Here is a 14792-nt window from a genome sequence, read left to right on the forward strand (position 1 = left end):
GGAAAGGTTTCTCTGAGGGAATTCTACTTACTTAGAGACTGGATGGATGAGTTGAAATTAAGCAGATAAAGAGGTGGGGAAGAACATTCCAGCAAAGAACACATCCTGCATCAAGGAGGTGCTTGATGCCTTCCTCCTCTGGAACCCTTTCTTCCATTAACTTCCATGGTTGTAGCTTTTAGTAGAACCCTTATTGTATCTTCTGGTAGAAGCGTTACTCTCAGGACCTCTAATATGGGAAAGCTTTTAAATTGTGGGTATGGGAAATCCAGATTCCACAAGTGAGTTACTTGGATTGATGGTGAAAAGAGTTAGTTAGTCCAGCTTTTACTTCTTGGTTTCTGGACTCATGCATTCTACATAATAGGGTTATAACACCGTAGTTGTTGGGTCATCCTGGAAGACCAGCAGGGCGACTGTTCAGCTGAGCCTTTAATATGCCATTCCGTTATTTTGTTAGTCTGGCAGTTTCCTGGTGATGTGATATGTGGTAGGACCAGAGTATGCCATGGTCAGATGCTTAGTATTATTTCTCCTTCCCCATTAGACTGGTCCTTTGGTTTGAGGTGAGGTTAAGATGGGTCTCATTTTGGTAAAGCAAACATTTTGAAACCATTGGATGGTGGTGCTGGGCAGAGGTATTATACCGTAAATGTTGAGGGACACTTTGGGCAGGGAAGGCAATTCCATTTCTAGAGTAAGTGTCAGTTCTGCTACCTCCCAGAAAGCAAGGGTCCCAACCCCATTATGCCACCTGTTTAGCTCTATGTCTGATAAGTTGCTGTTTGCATTCTGCGGTGATCGTAATCTTGCTAGAATTTCGTCTTTTTTAGTAAGGCTTTTTTATAACATTTTCTAAAAGTATGTTAATGATTTTTTTTATAATAGGGAATCTGATGAACAGAACTTCTAAGTTTTATGTAATCAACTGTATGATTCATTTATGAGAAATTTAAGAAAAGGCAAACTATAGTGACAGAGCATTAGTAGTTGCTAAAGGGGAGAGGATTGACTGTAAAGGGCCACAAGGGAGCCAGAAAGTGGTGATGAAAATGTTTTAGATCTTGATTGTGGTGCGGGTTTCACAATTTTATACATTTGTCAAGACTCATTAAACTCTACACTTAAAATCAGTGAATTTTGTATGTGAGTTCTATCTCGCAACTGATGTTAAGGAAAGCAGAGGATTTAATGTACTCACTCGTCAATCTTTTCCATATTTATTTATTTATTTTCCTTTATGGATTATGCTTTTTGATTAAGTTTGAGAAACTCTTCCCTTCTCTGGGATATTTTTTTCTGATTTTCCATTTAATCAGGTAGAGTAAGACACGCAGACATGGAAATGACTGTCATGAAAGAAGAAGTTTTTACTCAGAGTTCCTTAGAAACAGAAGTCACGCCACACCAAGGAGGCAAAAGGAGTCAAGGGGAAAGTATGGAGCCTTTATTGTGGTTTCTGTGGGAAGGATGAGTCAGGGTAGGGAAGCTTGAGCAGGTCTGCGGTTGGATAGTTTGAATAATTTATAGCTCTGGGTGATAGGGGTGGTCTCTAGTTGTTTCTAGTAGTGACCCTGGCATGATTTAGGGCAGGGAGAATATTGGCTTGGTATGTGAGAGGTTTTTTGATGGAGATGGTTGGGGATATGGGCTCTGGATTCATCGGTTGTACATCAAAGATGTGCTCTTGGGCTTACTGTTTGCTATCTCTAGGGATTAGGTAATCCTGGGAGGGACAGTCCTTCCCTGGGTCTTAAAGGCCCTGCCATATCAGAGCATTACAAAATATAGAAAATTTAAAAACATGATTAATAACACTTATGGTTTCTTTATGTTTACTCTCATCTTTTTTCAGTTTTTGATTGAAAAAATATTAGTTAAGGGTATTTCATCTATATTTTTGTTAAAAATGCATTAGAGCAGAGGTTTCTGGGAGCCAAGAGTTATAATGGCGTCTGTATGATCTGAGGCAACTGCTTCGGAGCTCGGCCAAAGTGAGCGGCAGCAGGAAAGCAGACTCATAGAAGATGACAACAGCAGCTAGGCCAACTTTTGAACCTGCAAGAGGGGGGAGAGGAAAAGGAGAAGGTGATTTGAGCCAACTCTCAAAGCAATATTCAAGCAGAGACCTACCCTCTCATACAAAGATAAAATATAGACAGACCACTCAGGATGCCCCTGAAGAAGTTCGGAACCGTGACTTCAGGAGAGAGTTGGAAGAGAGAGAGAGAGCTGCTGCAAGAGAAAAAAACAGAGACCGGCCAACCCGAGAACATACAACCTCCTCTTCAGTGTCAAAGAAGCCTCGGTTGGACCGGATTCCCGCTGCCAACCTCGATGCAGACGACCCTCTAACAGATGAGGAAGATGAAGATGAAGATTTTGAAGAAGAGAGTGATGATGATGATACTGCAGCTCTTCTTGCGGAGCTGGAAAAAATTTAAAAAGAAAGAGCTGAAGAGCAGGCCAGGAAGGAACAAGAACAAAAGGCTGAAGAAGAAAGGATTCGTATGGAAAACATTCTGAGTGGAAACCCTCTCCTTAATCTCACTGGCCCATCCCAGCCTCAGGCCAACTTCAAAGTTAAAAGAAGGTGGGATGATGATGTTGTTTTCAAGAACTGTGCAAAAGGTGTAGATGGTCAGAAGAAAGACAAAAGATTTGTAAATGATACGCTGCGATCTGAATTTCACAAAAAGTTCATGGAGAAATATATTAAATAGTACAGTTTTATGTGCTTAATTAAAGGCTATAAAATGTAAAAAAAAATGCATTAGAGCTATAAGCCAAGATCCACATTTTGATAGCATAATACTCTTATTGTTGCTTGGTTCTTATTTTATCATTTCTGTTACGATTTTCTTTAAAATTTTTTGCCTAGGAGTCCATTTTTAAGTTTCCAAACATTTAAAAGATGTTTTATTGATGATTTCAACATTATATTGTGGTCAGAGAAGGTGGTCTTGGATATAAGTTCTTTGAAATTTTTGTCTTTGTGACTCCACGATTAGTTTTTTTTTTAAATGTTCCATATGTACTTGAAATACCTCTCCATACCTATTAATGTTGCCATAATATTGTTTTGTCTGATATTAAGATTGCTACATCATCTTTTTTTTGTGTTGATGTTTGCCAAAATATTTTTTCATTTATTTTCAGCCTTTCTCTCCTATAAGCAGCTTTAGTTGAATTTTGTATTTTATTTTTATATCGAATCTGATAACCTCTTATTATCTTATAAATGAACTAAACTCATTTACATCTAGTTTATAAGTAGACTTATTTTTCCTTGTTTTGTTTACCACTTTTTTTTTTTTTTACTTCTCTTCCTGTCTTTTGATGAATTGATAATTGAGTAGTGCCCGTAACTCAGTTTGTAACAAAGTGGGAATGTAGAATCTTACCTATTGACCTCATTGCCACAGGTAACATATCCTTATGTGGCATCAGCCTCAGTCACTAGATCCTTGTGTGCCTAATATGCTAGGAACTGGTGATACAGTGATAAATATTGTTTCTATCTTAGTGGTAGTGATGGTATTCTGAAAGTAGATTTGGAAACTTTTACCCTGCAAAAGTATGCAAGAAAGGAAGGAAGGGAGGGAGGGAGAGAGAGAGAGGGAGAGAGGGAGGGAGGGGGAGGGAGGGAGGAAGAAAGGAAGGAAGGAAGGGAAAAGAAAAGAAAAAAGTTGATGAGATGAAAAGTATGATTTTCAGGGGGAAAAAAAGCATGTGTTTCTTTTTAATAGCAAAATAGGTACATATATATCCTATACAATCTTTTGGCTTTGTCATATTAACCTTTCTTCACCAATATCTTCAGGGACCCATATAATTTTAATAATCGTTGAATTAACAAATTTTAAAACTGATTTAAAAAAAATATTAGAATGGGTAGTATATGCCTGCTGTATAAAAGCAATGATAAGATAAAATAGAAAGAATTTAGAAAAAAGAAAGCCTTGTTAAAAAATGAGATAAATTTATCTGTGGAAGTAGTGGACTAGAAGTACAGCTTGCAAAGTGGGGTTGAAGCCTTGGCTATGCCAGGTTTAGATATGGAAATAGTTGAGGTGATCTTTAATTCATGTCTTGTAAGATCATAGAGGCTGACAGAGTCACACGTGATACTGGAGACCAGAGTTACGGACACTGGGTAAAAACCAGATGTAGGGGTGGGTTGCCTTACTTGTTATAGGAGGCAAGCTGCAACTGACTACTACTTGAGAATAAGACTAACATGGTCACATCTTAACTCCAAAGGAGGCTTAAAATATAATTTTTTATTGTGGTTGCCATGTGGTGAGACCAGTTGGGGAGTTCTGTTACTTAGGAAGAAGAGGACAAATAAAGAGGTAGACAACTAATGGATTCTGCCATATGGAGGTACGGAAATTATAAGAACTGTACAAGAGGTAGATGCATAGAGAAGGGATTGACTAACTCTGCTCAGAGATGTCTGGGGAAGTGATGCAAAGAAAACAAACATGAAAAAAATAACAAACATGAATGAGATCATAAAGGATATTCCGGAGTTTGCTGAGTGAGGAAGGGCATGCTATATTGAGGACTGGAACACCATGTGAAGGGAGCTGAAAGTTATGATGTTGATTCTGTAAATTTAATTATCACATGCATGTATTAAGGTGCCAAGGATACAAAATGAACTGAGACTTTGTCTAGTTCATCTAAGAACTTGCTGTGTAGGGAGACATTATTTAAGCAGCCTGTTTCAGTGACAGGACACTGAGTGCCTTAATAAAATAAATAAAAGGTTGTATAAGAGCTCAGTGGAGAGGCACCTAAGTCAGCCTTATCTGATGATAAGAGAAATGACTCTTGAATTTAGGTTCCGAAGAAGGAGCAATACAGAGGTAAACATCCTTAAAGGATGCCAAATTTAGGGAGCAGAACATGGATCTTTATGTATGGGTAGAGCATAGGTAGAGAATATGGAAAGATATGACTGTATGAAGGTGTTTTTATCCTGAGGGCTCGTAGGAACCATTGAGGGATTTTGAGTAGCGGAGTTAAAAGCTCAGATTACTCTGGCTGTAGCGTGGAGACTAGGTTGTTTAGAGTTTAATAATTAAACAGAAAATGATAAACAGGGAAACATTAGACCTAGAAAGTGTAAATGTATATAACTTTCCCCCCTGATTTTTAAAATTGTACACTACATATAATACAAAATTTACCGTCCTGAACTGTTCCCTCAGTTTTGTTGAGATGTACTTGACACCCAGCACTGTGTAAGTTTGCGGCGTACAGCATAACGATTTGACTTACACACACCGTGAAATGATTAGTACAGGAGGTGTAGTGAACACCATCATCTCATATGGGTACAACATTAAAGAACTAGGAAACTGTTTTTCCTTGTGATGAGATTTCTTAGATTTTCTCGCCTAACAGCATCCATATATAACACACAGCAGTGTTGATAATACTAGTACTTATAACTGGAACTCTGTACCGCTTGACTTACCGTGTTATCCAATCCCCCCCCCCGGACCCCCTGGTAGCTACAAATCTGATCTCTGTTTTCTGAATTTGTCCGTTGTTTGTTTTTGAAGTATGATTGACCTGTAACACTGTGTTCCTGGTATATAGCACAGTGATTCATATTTCTGTACATTTCAAAATGATCATGATGAGTCTGCTCATCTGTCACCATGCAAGGATATTACATAATTATTGACATATACCTCACACTGCATATTTCATACCTGCGGCTCATTTATTTTGTCACTGAGAGTTTGTACCTCTTAATCTCCCTCACCTACTTCTCTTCCCCACACCCCTCCCCTCTGGTAACCACCTGTTTGCTCTCTGTATCTATGACTCTGTTTCTGTTTAGTTATGTTTGTTCATTTGTTTCTTAGATTCCACACATAAGTGAAATCATACAGTATTTCTTTTATTTATTTATTTATTTATTTAGCGTTACGCGGGCCTCTCACTGTTGCGGCCTCTCCCATTGCAGAGCACAGGCTCCAGACGCGCAGGCTCAGCCACTATGGCTCACGGGCCCAGCCGCTCCGTGGCATGTGGGATCTTCCCGGAGCGGGGCACGAACCTGTGTCCCCTGCATCGGCAGGCGGACTCTCAACCACTGCGCCACCAGGGATGCCCTAGTATTTCTTTTTCTCTGACTTATTTCACTTAGCATAGTACCTTCTAGGTCCATCCACGTTGTTGCAAATGCAAGATTTTATCTTTTATATGGCTGAGTAGTAGTCCTGTGTGTGTGTGTGTGTACATTTATATATACCGCATCTTCTTTATCCATTCACCTGTGGGTGGTCACTGAGTTTCCTTCCATATCTTGGCTCTTGTAAATAAATAATGCTACAGTGAACATAGGGGTGCATATGTCTTTTTGAATTACTGTTTTGATTTTCTTCGGATAAATACCCAGGAGTCGAAATGCTATGTCATAGTAGTTCTATTTGTAAGTTTTTGAGGAACCTCCATACTGTTTTCCATAGTGGCTGCACCAAGTTACATTTCTCCCAACAGTACACGAAGGTTCCCTTTTCTCCACATCCTCACCAATACTTATTTGTTGTCTTTTTGATAATAGCCATTCTGATAGCTGTGAGGTGATTTCTGAGTAAAGTCCTGAATGTGTGTTTGAATAAAAATTACACATGGAGGGCATGAGGGAGAAGTAGAATTAAGTGCAGCAGTTAACGTGAAAGATGCTCAAATGTTATCATTAATTGCATGTTAAATAAGTCTTGGATTTCAGGTGACCTCAAGTTTGGTGTATGTCAGGAAAATATGGTTCGTAAAAAGTGATGATGCAACCTAAACCTTATTTATACTCTACATCATGGGGCAATGATGGTTCCGCTGTCCCCTGTGCTGTGTGTACTCTTTTGGAAATATGTACAACTTGGAGTGACACTTTTAGGGCATACAGTAATTAGAGTGTACTAAAGAGTAAGGAGTGGAATAGTGAGCAATTAATATAATGAAAAAATTTAAAAACACAATATAAGGACTTCCCTGGTGGCTCAATGGTTAGGAATCCGCCTGCCAGTGCAGGGGACATTGGTTCGAGCCCTGGTCCAGGAAGATCCCACGTGCCACGGAGCAACTAAGCCCATGTACCACAGCTACTGAGCCTGCACTCTAGAGCCCTTGAGCCACAACTACTGAGCCTGCATGCTACAACTACTGAAGCCCTTGTGCCTAGAGCCTGTGCTCCGCAACAAGAGAAGCCACTGCAATAAGAAGCCTGCGCAATGCAACGAAGAATAGTCCCGCTCGCCGCAACTAGAGAAAGCCCACACGCAGCAACAAAGACCCAAAGCAGCCAAAAAATTAAAAAATAAATAAAGTGAATAAATTTCTAAAAAATAAACAAACAAAAGAACACAATACAAATCTGGTCTTGTTTATTCCAGAGAATTTAAGGGGAAACTTAGATCATAGTTTTGGTGCTCAAAAAAAAAAGATTTTTCGATATTATCTTATTCAGTTCCCTTATAAGAAAATGGAGTTTCAGGGAGGTTGATACGACGTTCCCTGAGTCATAGCAAATGACAGAGCAGCATCTAGAACCCAAGGATGTGGTTAAAAAGGAAATTGAATGTATCATAAGCATATTTTATTCACAGGGGCAATGAAGCAGGGCTGGGACTAGGGTGAGACAAGCATCTAAGTTGCCTAGGGTACAGAATTGAAGGAGGTACTCACTCTTAGGTGCAGATCCTGCACTTGCAAGATCCTTATTTATCAGCGTAATATATGAACATGGTTTAAATGTCAAATAGGGTAAGAGATACCTCCTAGCCCTACAGATTAGGGATAGCCTGAGGAAGCTAGATGGGGTGATGGTAGAAGAGAATTATCCCGTAAGACCTAGCCCTCTGTGCTCTTTAACAGTTTGCAAACAACTGTGGAGCATTGCTTCACTTTATGTGAGAACAATGTAGGGTGTATTGTCTTCAGGCCTGGACTGGTTCCTATTCTCCTTTTTCCCTTGAATCAGATTTCAGAGAATGTAGATTTTCCTTTGTGCCCTTTTTTTTTTTTTTTTTTTTTTTGCGGTACGCGGGCCTCTCACTGTTGTGGCCTCTCCCGCCGTGGAGCACAGGCTCCAGACGTGCAGGCCCAGCGGCCGTGGCTCACGGGCCCAGCCGCTCCACGGCATGTGGGATCTTCCCGGACCGGGGCACGAACCCGCGCCCCCTGCATCGGCAGGCGGACTCTCAACCACTGCGCCACCAGGGAAGCCCTTTTTTTTTTTTTTTTTTTTTTTTTTTTTAATGTTTGGCTGCATTGGGTCTTTGTTGCTGCGCCCGTGTCCCATTCATTGACAGGTGGATTCTTAACCACTGTGCCACCAGGGAAGTCCCTCCTTTGTGCTTTTAAAGCTGTGTTCACCTACACAACCACCTGGGGGTTCTCTCAAGCTTGGCTGAAAAGTTAGAGAATCTAGACAGTCCTCTCATTTCCTCTACCTTAACAGGCCACATACCCAAATATGGAGGCAATGTAGAGATAACAGTAATAAAGACATGAGATAATCCAGGTGTTTTACTGTCATAGTCCAGTAAAACTGGTCTCTAGTTTCTGACTCCTGTTTTGTTTTTGAGGGTAGAGTCACCTAGTTTAGTTCCATTCTCCTTAGGAAAAGGACATGTTTCTTTATGAGGGTCCTTTTCCCCAGCGCTTAGGGGTTAGAAGCAGTCTAGGCTGAATAAAATCGCTCCTTCCATGTCTTAGGAAGATAATTTGTATTTCCCAGAAACTCCAGGATGGATGACACATGGAGTAGAAAAGCTCTTCTCCAACTATTCGTAGTTTCCTTTTTGGCATTACCCTTTGTGAGGAGAATGAAACCAGAATGTACAGCCTCTGTCTTAGAACTAGTGAGTATAAACTTGTTATGCTGCTCCTCTGGATCTGTCCTGTTTTAACCTGATACCAAGCTTGCCTTCTTAGGACCATTATATTTTTTGTTCTTCAGGCCTTTGGAATTCAAGGCAGACCATATGTTTTTATATTACATTTTAAAATAGGTGTGTTCTGACAGCTAAGAGTTTATAAAGTGGAAACACAAGTAGTTTTATTGGTCCAGTCAGAGGTAGCTAAATGTATAAACAGCAACACACTGGACCTAATTTACAGATGCAACTGGCATAGTTTGTAATGCTAATTGGGAGCAAAATATGTTTAAAATAAGTCAGCATTACAGGTAAAATAATACTAACAAGGAATAGAACTTTTCCCACTAACCTGTAAGCTCTTCCCAGGACAGCTTTAGCTTTGTAAGCTGATTCACTCACACTGTGCCTGGAACATAGAAGGACCTCAAAAAAAACCTGGTAAATGTTTACAAGGGAGAGCTTGGTAAAATCAGTGATTTGGTTGTTTATAAGACCCACATAGTGTTCAGTGTTAGCTTTCATTAAACCCTTTCCAAAGTGTACATGTACACGCACACACACACACACACACACACACAGTTATTAAATTTGGAAGTATCTGTACTTGCTGGTATTAGAGTTTCCTTAATCCCTATCTAGCTTTTTTTTTTTTTTTTTTTTTTGGTGGTACTCGGGCCTCTCACTGTTGTGGCCTCTCCCGTTGCGGAGCACAGGCTCCGGACGTGCAGGCTCAGTGGCCATGGCTCACGGGCCCAGCCGCTCCACGGCATTGTGAGATCCTCCCGGACCAGGGCACGAACCCGTGTCCCCTGCGTCGGCAGGCGGACTCTCAACCACTGCGCCACCAGGGAAGCCCCTATCTAGCTTTTTATATTCTTGTTTTCATTTTTCTTCCATCTGAAGTCTTCTTTCTTAGACTGTTCCTTTCTCCTTTAAATTTCATACTCTTTTTTTTCAGTTTGGTTCCCTGTTGTCGTACACACATGTTGGCCCTATTAGTTTATTTTTAACAGAAAGGTAATTTTTTGCTATCTCTGAAATGAAAAATTCAGTTAGGTTCTAGATTGAGGAATGATTAGGTTTAGCGGCTCAAAAAATGAAATCTAATCGTTATTTGCCTCTCAGCTTCATTGCCAGGTTCTACATGGTGTACATGTTCTCAGGTTTAAGTCTGTTGGGAAAAGGGTGTCATCCCAGTAACCCCCATAGATATCCCAGGAGTCTTTCTGAATGAACAACTTGAGTTTTAGGCCCATTCTCCAACTAGTCACAAGAATTAAGGGAATTAAAAAAAAAAAGAATTAAGGGAATTTAATATTCTGATTTGGCTGTGCAAGAATTGCAGATACTATATCACAGTTAATGGAACTCCACCTGAAAAATGGTGAAATAGAATTGGGGGGTGGGGGTGGGGATGGAGAGGGTAGGTTCTCAGAAAGAAGTTGAGATACTATCACAAAAAGAAGAGAGACTGGATGCTGGTACAGCTTAAAAGTTAGCTATTCAATATTTTGATTGACTTAATTTTTGATTTTTAAGGGATCAGTGAGGCTTTCTAAATTTTTTAATCATCAAAGTAGTATATGAGGGCTTCCTTGGTGGCACAGTGGTTAAGAATCTGACGGGTTCAAGCCCTGGTCTGGGAAGATCCCGCATTCCACGGAGCAGCTAAGCCCGTGCACCACAATTACTGAGCCTGTGCTCTAGAGTCTGCGAGCCACAACTACTGAGCCCACAAGCCACAACTACTGATTCCCGTGTGCTTAGAGCCCGTGCTCAGCGACAAGAGAAGCCACCACAATGAGAAGCCCACGCACTGCAATGAAGAGTAGCCCCCGCTCGCCGCAACTAGAGGAAGCCCGTGCACAGCAACAAAGACCCAATGCAGCCAAAAATAAATTAAAAAAAAAAGTATATGAACATAGTTTAAAATGTCAAATAGTGCTAAGAGGCCTGTAACAAAAATAGCAGTCCTTTGCTCTCCCTTTACTTTTCCCACCTCTTTTACTCAAGAAGTAATCACTTTCAACTTTCGGAGCTGTTTCTTTTTTATTTTTTATTTTTAAATAAATTTATTTATTTAATTTATTTATTTTTGGCTGTGTTGGGTCTTCGTTGCTGTGCGTGGGCTTTCTCTAGTTGTGGCGAGCAGGGGCTACTCTTCGTTGAGGTGCACGGGCTTCTCATTGCGGTGGCTTCTCTTGTTGTGGAGCACGGGCTCTAGGCACACGGGCCTCAGCAGTTGTGGCACGTGGGCTCAGTAGTTGTGGCTCGCGGGCTCTAGAGCGCAGGCTCAGTAGTTGTGGCGCACGGGCTTAGTTGCTCCGCGGCATGTGAGATCTTCCCGGACCAGGGCTTGAACCCGTGTCCCCTGCATTGGCAGGCGGACTCTCAACCACTGCGCCACCAGGGAAGCCCTTCGGAGCTGTTTCTAATGATAGCAGATGGAGCAAGAAGAAACAGCTAAAAAACTTGAAAGTGATTACCTCTTGAGGCAAGGGGGAGGAAAAAGGAGCGGGAGAGCAAACAACTGTTACTTTTGTTATAGGTGTCTTAGCACTATATAACGTTTTAAACCATGTTCATACATTACTTTGATAAGTAAAAACTATATAATGCCTGTATTATCTCTTATTCATTAAATTTAGACATCTACTGATTTTCTGTTAAGATAAACGAGGATATTCATTTTCTTAACCTATCTTTCTTGGCCCCATTGTCTTGATAAAATATAATCAGATTCAGTGTTTTCATTATCATGACCGCATAAACCATGTATGTATTGCTTACAGCTGACCCACCTCCTATGTTTAAATTTCTTTTCTTGTGTAACTTCATATTTTTTCTTGAAATTTGTAAGATTCTCATTTAAAATTTTCTTTGTTTTCTTTGAATTTGTAGCTAAACCTTCCCACACCCTACAATAGTTCTGTAAAATTCATACTTGGTTAATTTTTCACATAGTCGTACCTGTCAGATAATCTATCAGTTTTTTTTTCTCTTTTTCCTGTAATCCTACTCCAATTTGGACTATTTATTCTAGACCTGTTTCAGAGCTTAACTTGCTTTTGTTGGCATTCTGGAAGTCTCTTTGCCTTTCTCCATTGGTCCCCCTGTTTCCTAGGTCCAGTGTCGTCTTTTATCTTGCTTTATTCCTTTGTTTTGCTGTGTATGTTCTCCAGTTGTTTCCTGAATAAGGGTATATTGGAATTAAATATTTTGAGAATGCATGTCTGAAAATTATTTTATTCTTCTCTCATACTTAAGTGGTAGTTTGGCTGTATATAGGAGAGTCATCATCTAATGGGTATAGAGTTTCAGTTTTGCAAGATGAAAGTTGTTCTGGAGATGGATGGTGGTAATGATTGCATAACACTGTGAATACTTAATGCCATGGAACTGTAGACTTAAAAAAATGGTTCAGATGATAAATTTTATGTGTATTGTATTAGTTTGCGAGGGCTGCCAATACAAAGTATCACAAACTGGGTGACTTAAACAACAGAAATTTATTGTCTCAAAATTCCGGAGGTAGAGTCTGATCTGAGATCAGTTGTCAGCAGGGTTGGTTTCTGGCTTGGTTGATGGTTGTCTTCTCCCACTGTCTTCATATAGTTTTCCCACTGAGTGTGTTTGTTTACTAATCAGCTCTTAAAATGACACTAATCATACTGGATTAGAGCCCACCCTAATGACCTCATTTTACCTTAATTACTTTGTGAAAGACCCTATCTCCAAATGTAGTTACAGTCTGAGGTACTAGAGGTTAGGACTTCAGCATCTGAATTTGGAGGAGGGGTGAGAGTACAACCCAAAACATGTGTTTTACCACAACTTTAAAAATACATATAAAAATATGATTATAGTCAGTTTTTTACCCATTTATGTTTAGTTGTGAAGCACGATAAGGATTAGATCAGTTAATGTGTTTACATTTGTATTAATTATGACATTAAATTCTTCGTTATGTTACACTTTTGTTATAGATGGTGGTTTATACCATAATTGCTCATAATTTAGCAATCTTAGCAAGATTATCATATTGCTTTTACTTTAGCAGTAACATGTAATGACTTCTTTGATTTATATAAAATGCAGTATTCTTCAGATTATAAAATGGCAATTCTTATTGTGATCTTGGTACAGCTTACTGTAATTCAGAGAGTAATAAGTAAAATTTTGTGATACCTGACAAAATAATCATATAGGGCATAATGCCTTGTATATAAAAGTCATTAACTAAACAAGTTGTTGAAGAGATAGAGTTATAGTCTGTTTTTTGAGAGCAGGATTTTTGCTTGATACGCCTTTCTTTACTCTCAGGCTTTAGCTCAGTGTCCTCCTACTCTGTAATAACTACTCTATAAACGTTTGTTGAATGAATAAGTGAATAAATTTTGATATGCACAGGACTTTAGCTCTTGTCATTATCTTGTGCTTTTTCATATTGAGGATGTTTTCAAAGTGATATTTTCAAAAGTGGATAGGATAAGATAGCAATTTATTTCACCTGTCCTTTTAAAGAAAACAGGTAAGTAGTCTTTATTTCAGACTAGCCTGTAATTTTTTGTTTTCCTCATGGTGGGATTCTTATCCATGTTGTTTTATTAGTAAGAGTGTCTAGCAGTTAAAATTACTTGATGAGATAGTAGGTTTTAAAACACTGAATAGAATAAAATAATCTTATGAATTGCCTTGTCTTTTTGCATTACAGCATATTGAAGTTAACTATTGGGGGATTTTCACCCCTTCATTGTTTACTGAGAGATCTGTAGCCCAGCCAAACTTCCGGAGCTCCTCACTTGGGTATTGTCACTATGCTGATTTTTATCAGAAACAGGAAGTTGTCAAGTTATGTGTTAAAGTACAGCAGATTCTAACATTGCATTTGTGTTAGCATGGGAGATTTCCCTTTAGAATTATTTTCTATCACTAGTATTCTTTACTTTTTCCTCGGAATATAATAATTGGCTTCCCCAAAATGGTCATATTTATCATGATCTATATATTTATCTAGTAAACAGTGCCCTTCCTCATTGTTTACACATCATATACAATATGGTAAAATGATTTGATAAGATGATTAATAAAGTGACTTAGTGTCATTAATATATGGATACACCAAATGAATTTGTAAAAGTAGGTTGGGAAGAACATGTTTTTAGCTGTTTGGCCTAATGTGATTCCCATATTTAGATTAGTAAATCTCTGAAGGTTCCTAAAGTGGGCCTTTTAGGGAGTTCATAAGACCCAAACTGTTTTCATTAGACTGGGATGTTCAGTTTTCATTTCTACTCCGGTGTTTCCAGATACTGCATAAAACACAATGATATGAAGACGTCAACGTACGGAAGATATGCAAAAACTCAGTTACTGTATATTGAGTGATGATACAAAACCATATATGAGTAAAAATAGTTCCATTTAAGGCCGAACAATGAATGTTTTCTGCTCTATATTTATTTTAGTTTACATACAACAGGATTCACCCTTTTTGGAGTATGAATGGGATTTGACACATTCTTGGAGTTATGTAATCACTACCACAATACAAGTACAGAACAGTTCCTTCACCTTGCTCTCAAAAAAAAAATTTCCTCTTGCTTTGTAGTCAGACTCTCTTCCCACCATTAACCTGTGAAAACCACTGATCTATTCTCGTTCCCTATGATTTTGCCTTTTCCAGAATGTCATATGTAGCCTTTTGAATCTGACTCAGTGAGATTGCTGGGTCGCATGGTACGTTATTTTTTATTTATTTATTTATTTATTTTTTTTGCGGTATGCGGGCCTCTCACTGTTGTGGCCTCTCCCGTTGCGGAGCACAGGCTCCGGATGCGCAGGCCCAGCGGCCATGGCTCACGGGCCCAGCCGCTCCGCGGCATATGG

The 14792-nt window shown here is 39.3% G+C and overlaps 2 protein-coding genes across 5 annotated transcripts in view; both read left to right on the plus strand.

Moving 5' to 3' along the window:
• NCK1 (NCK adaptor protein 1) overlaps nt 1–14792 on the plus strand; it is a 92853-nt gene that overhangs the window by 21523 nt on the left and 56538 nt on the right. The gene's annotated exons all lie outside the window — the stretch shown is intronic.
• Nucleotides 1946–2817, plus strand: LOC309806798 (spliceosome-associated protein CWC15 homolog). The gene is given in 2 exon segments (XM_082625760.1): nt 1946–2441; nt 2445–2817. Coding segments are annotated over 2 exon segments (693 nt in total). The 5' UTR covers nt 1946–2027; the 3' UTR covers nt 2724–2817.

Source organism: Mesoplodon mirus (assembly GCF_964341445.2).
Source record: "Mesoplodon mirus genome assembly, chromosome: 6".
In the NCBI taxonomy this organism is placed as follows: domain Eukaryota; kingdom Metazoa; phylum Chordata; class Mammalia; order Artiodactyla; family Ziphiidae; genus Mesoplodon; species Mesoplodon mirus.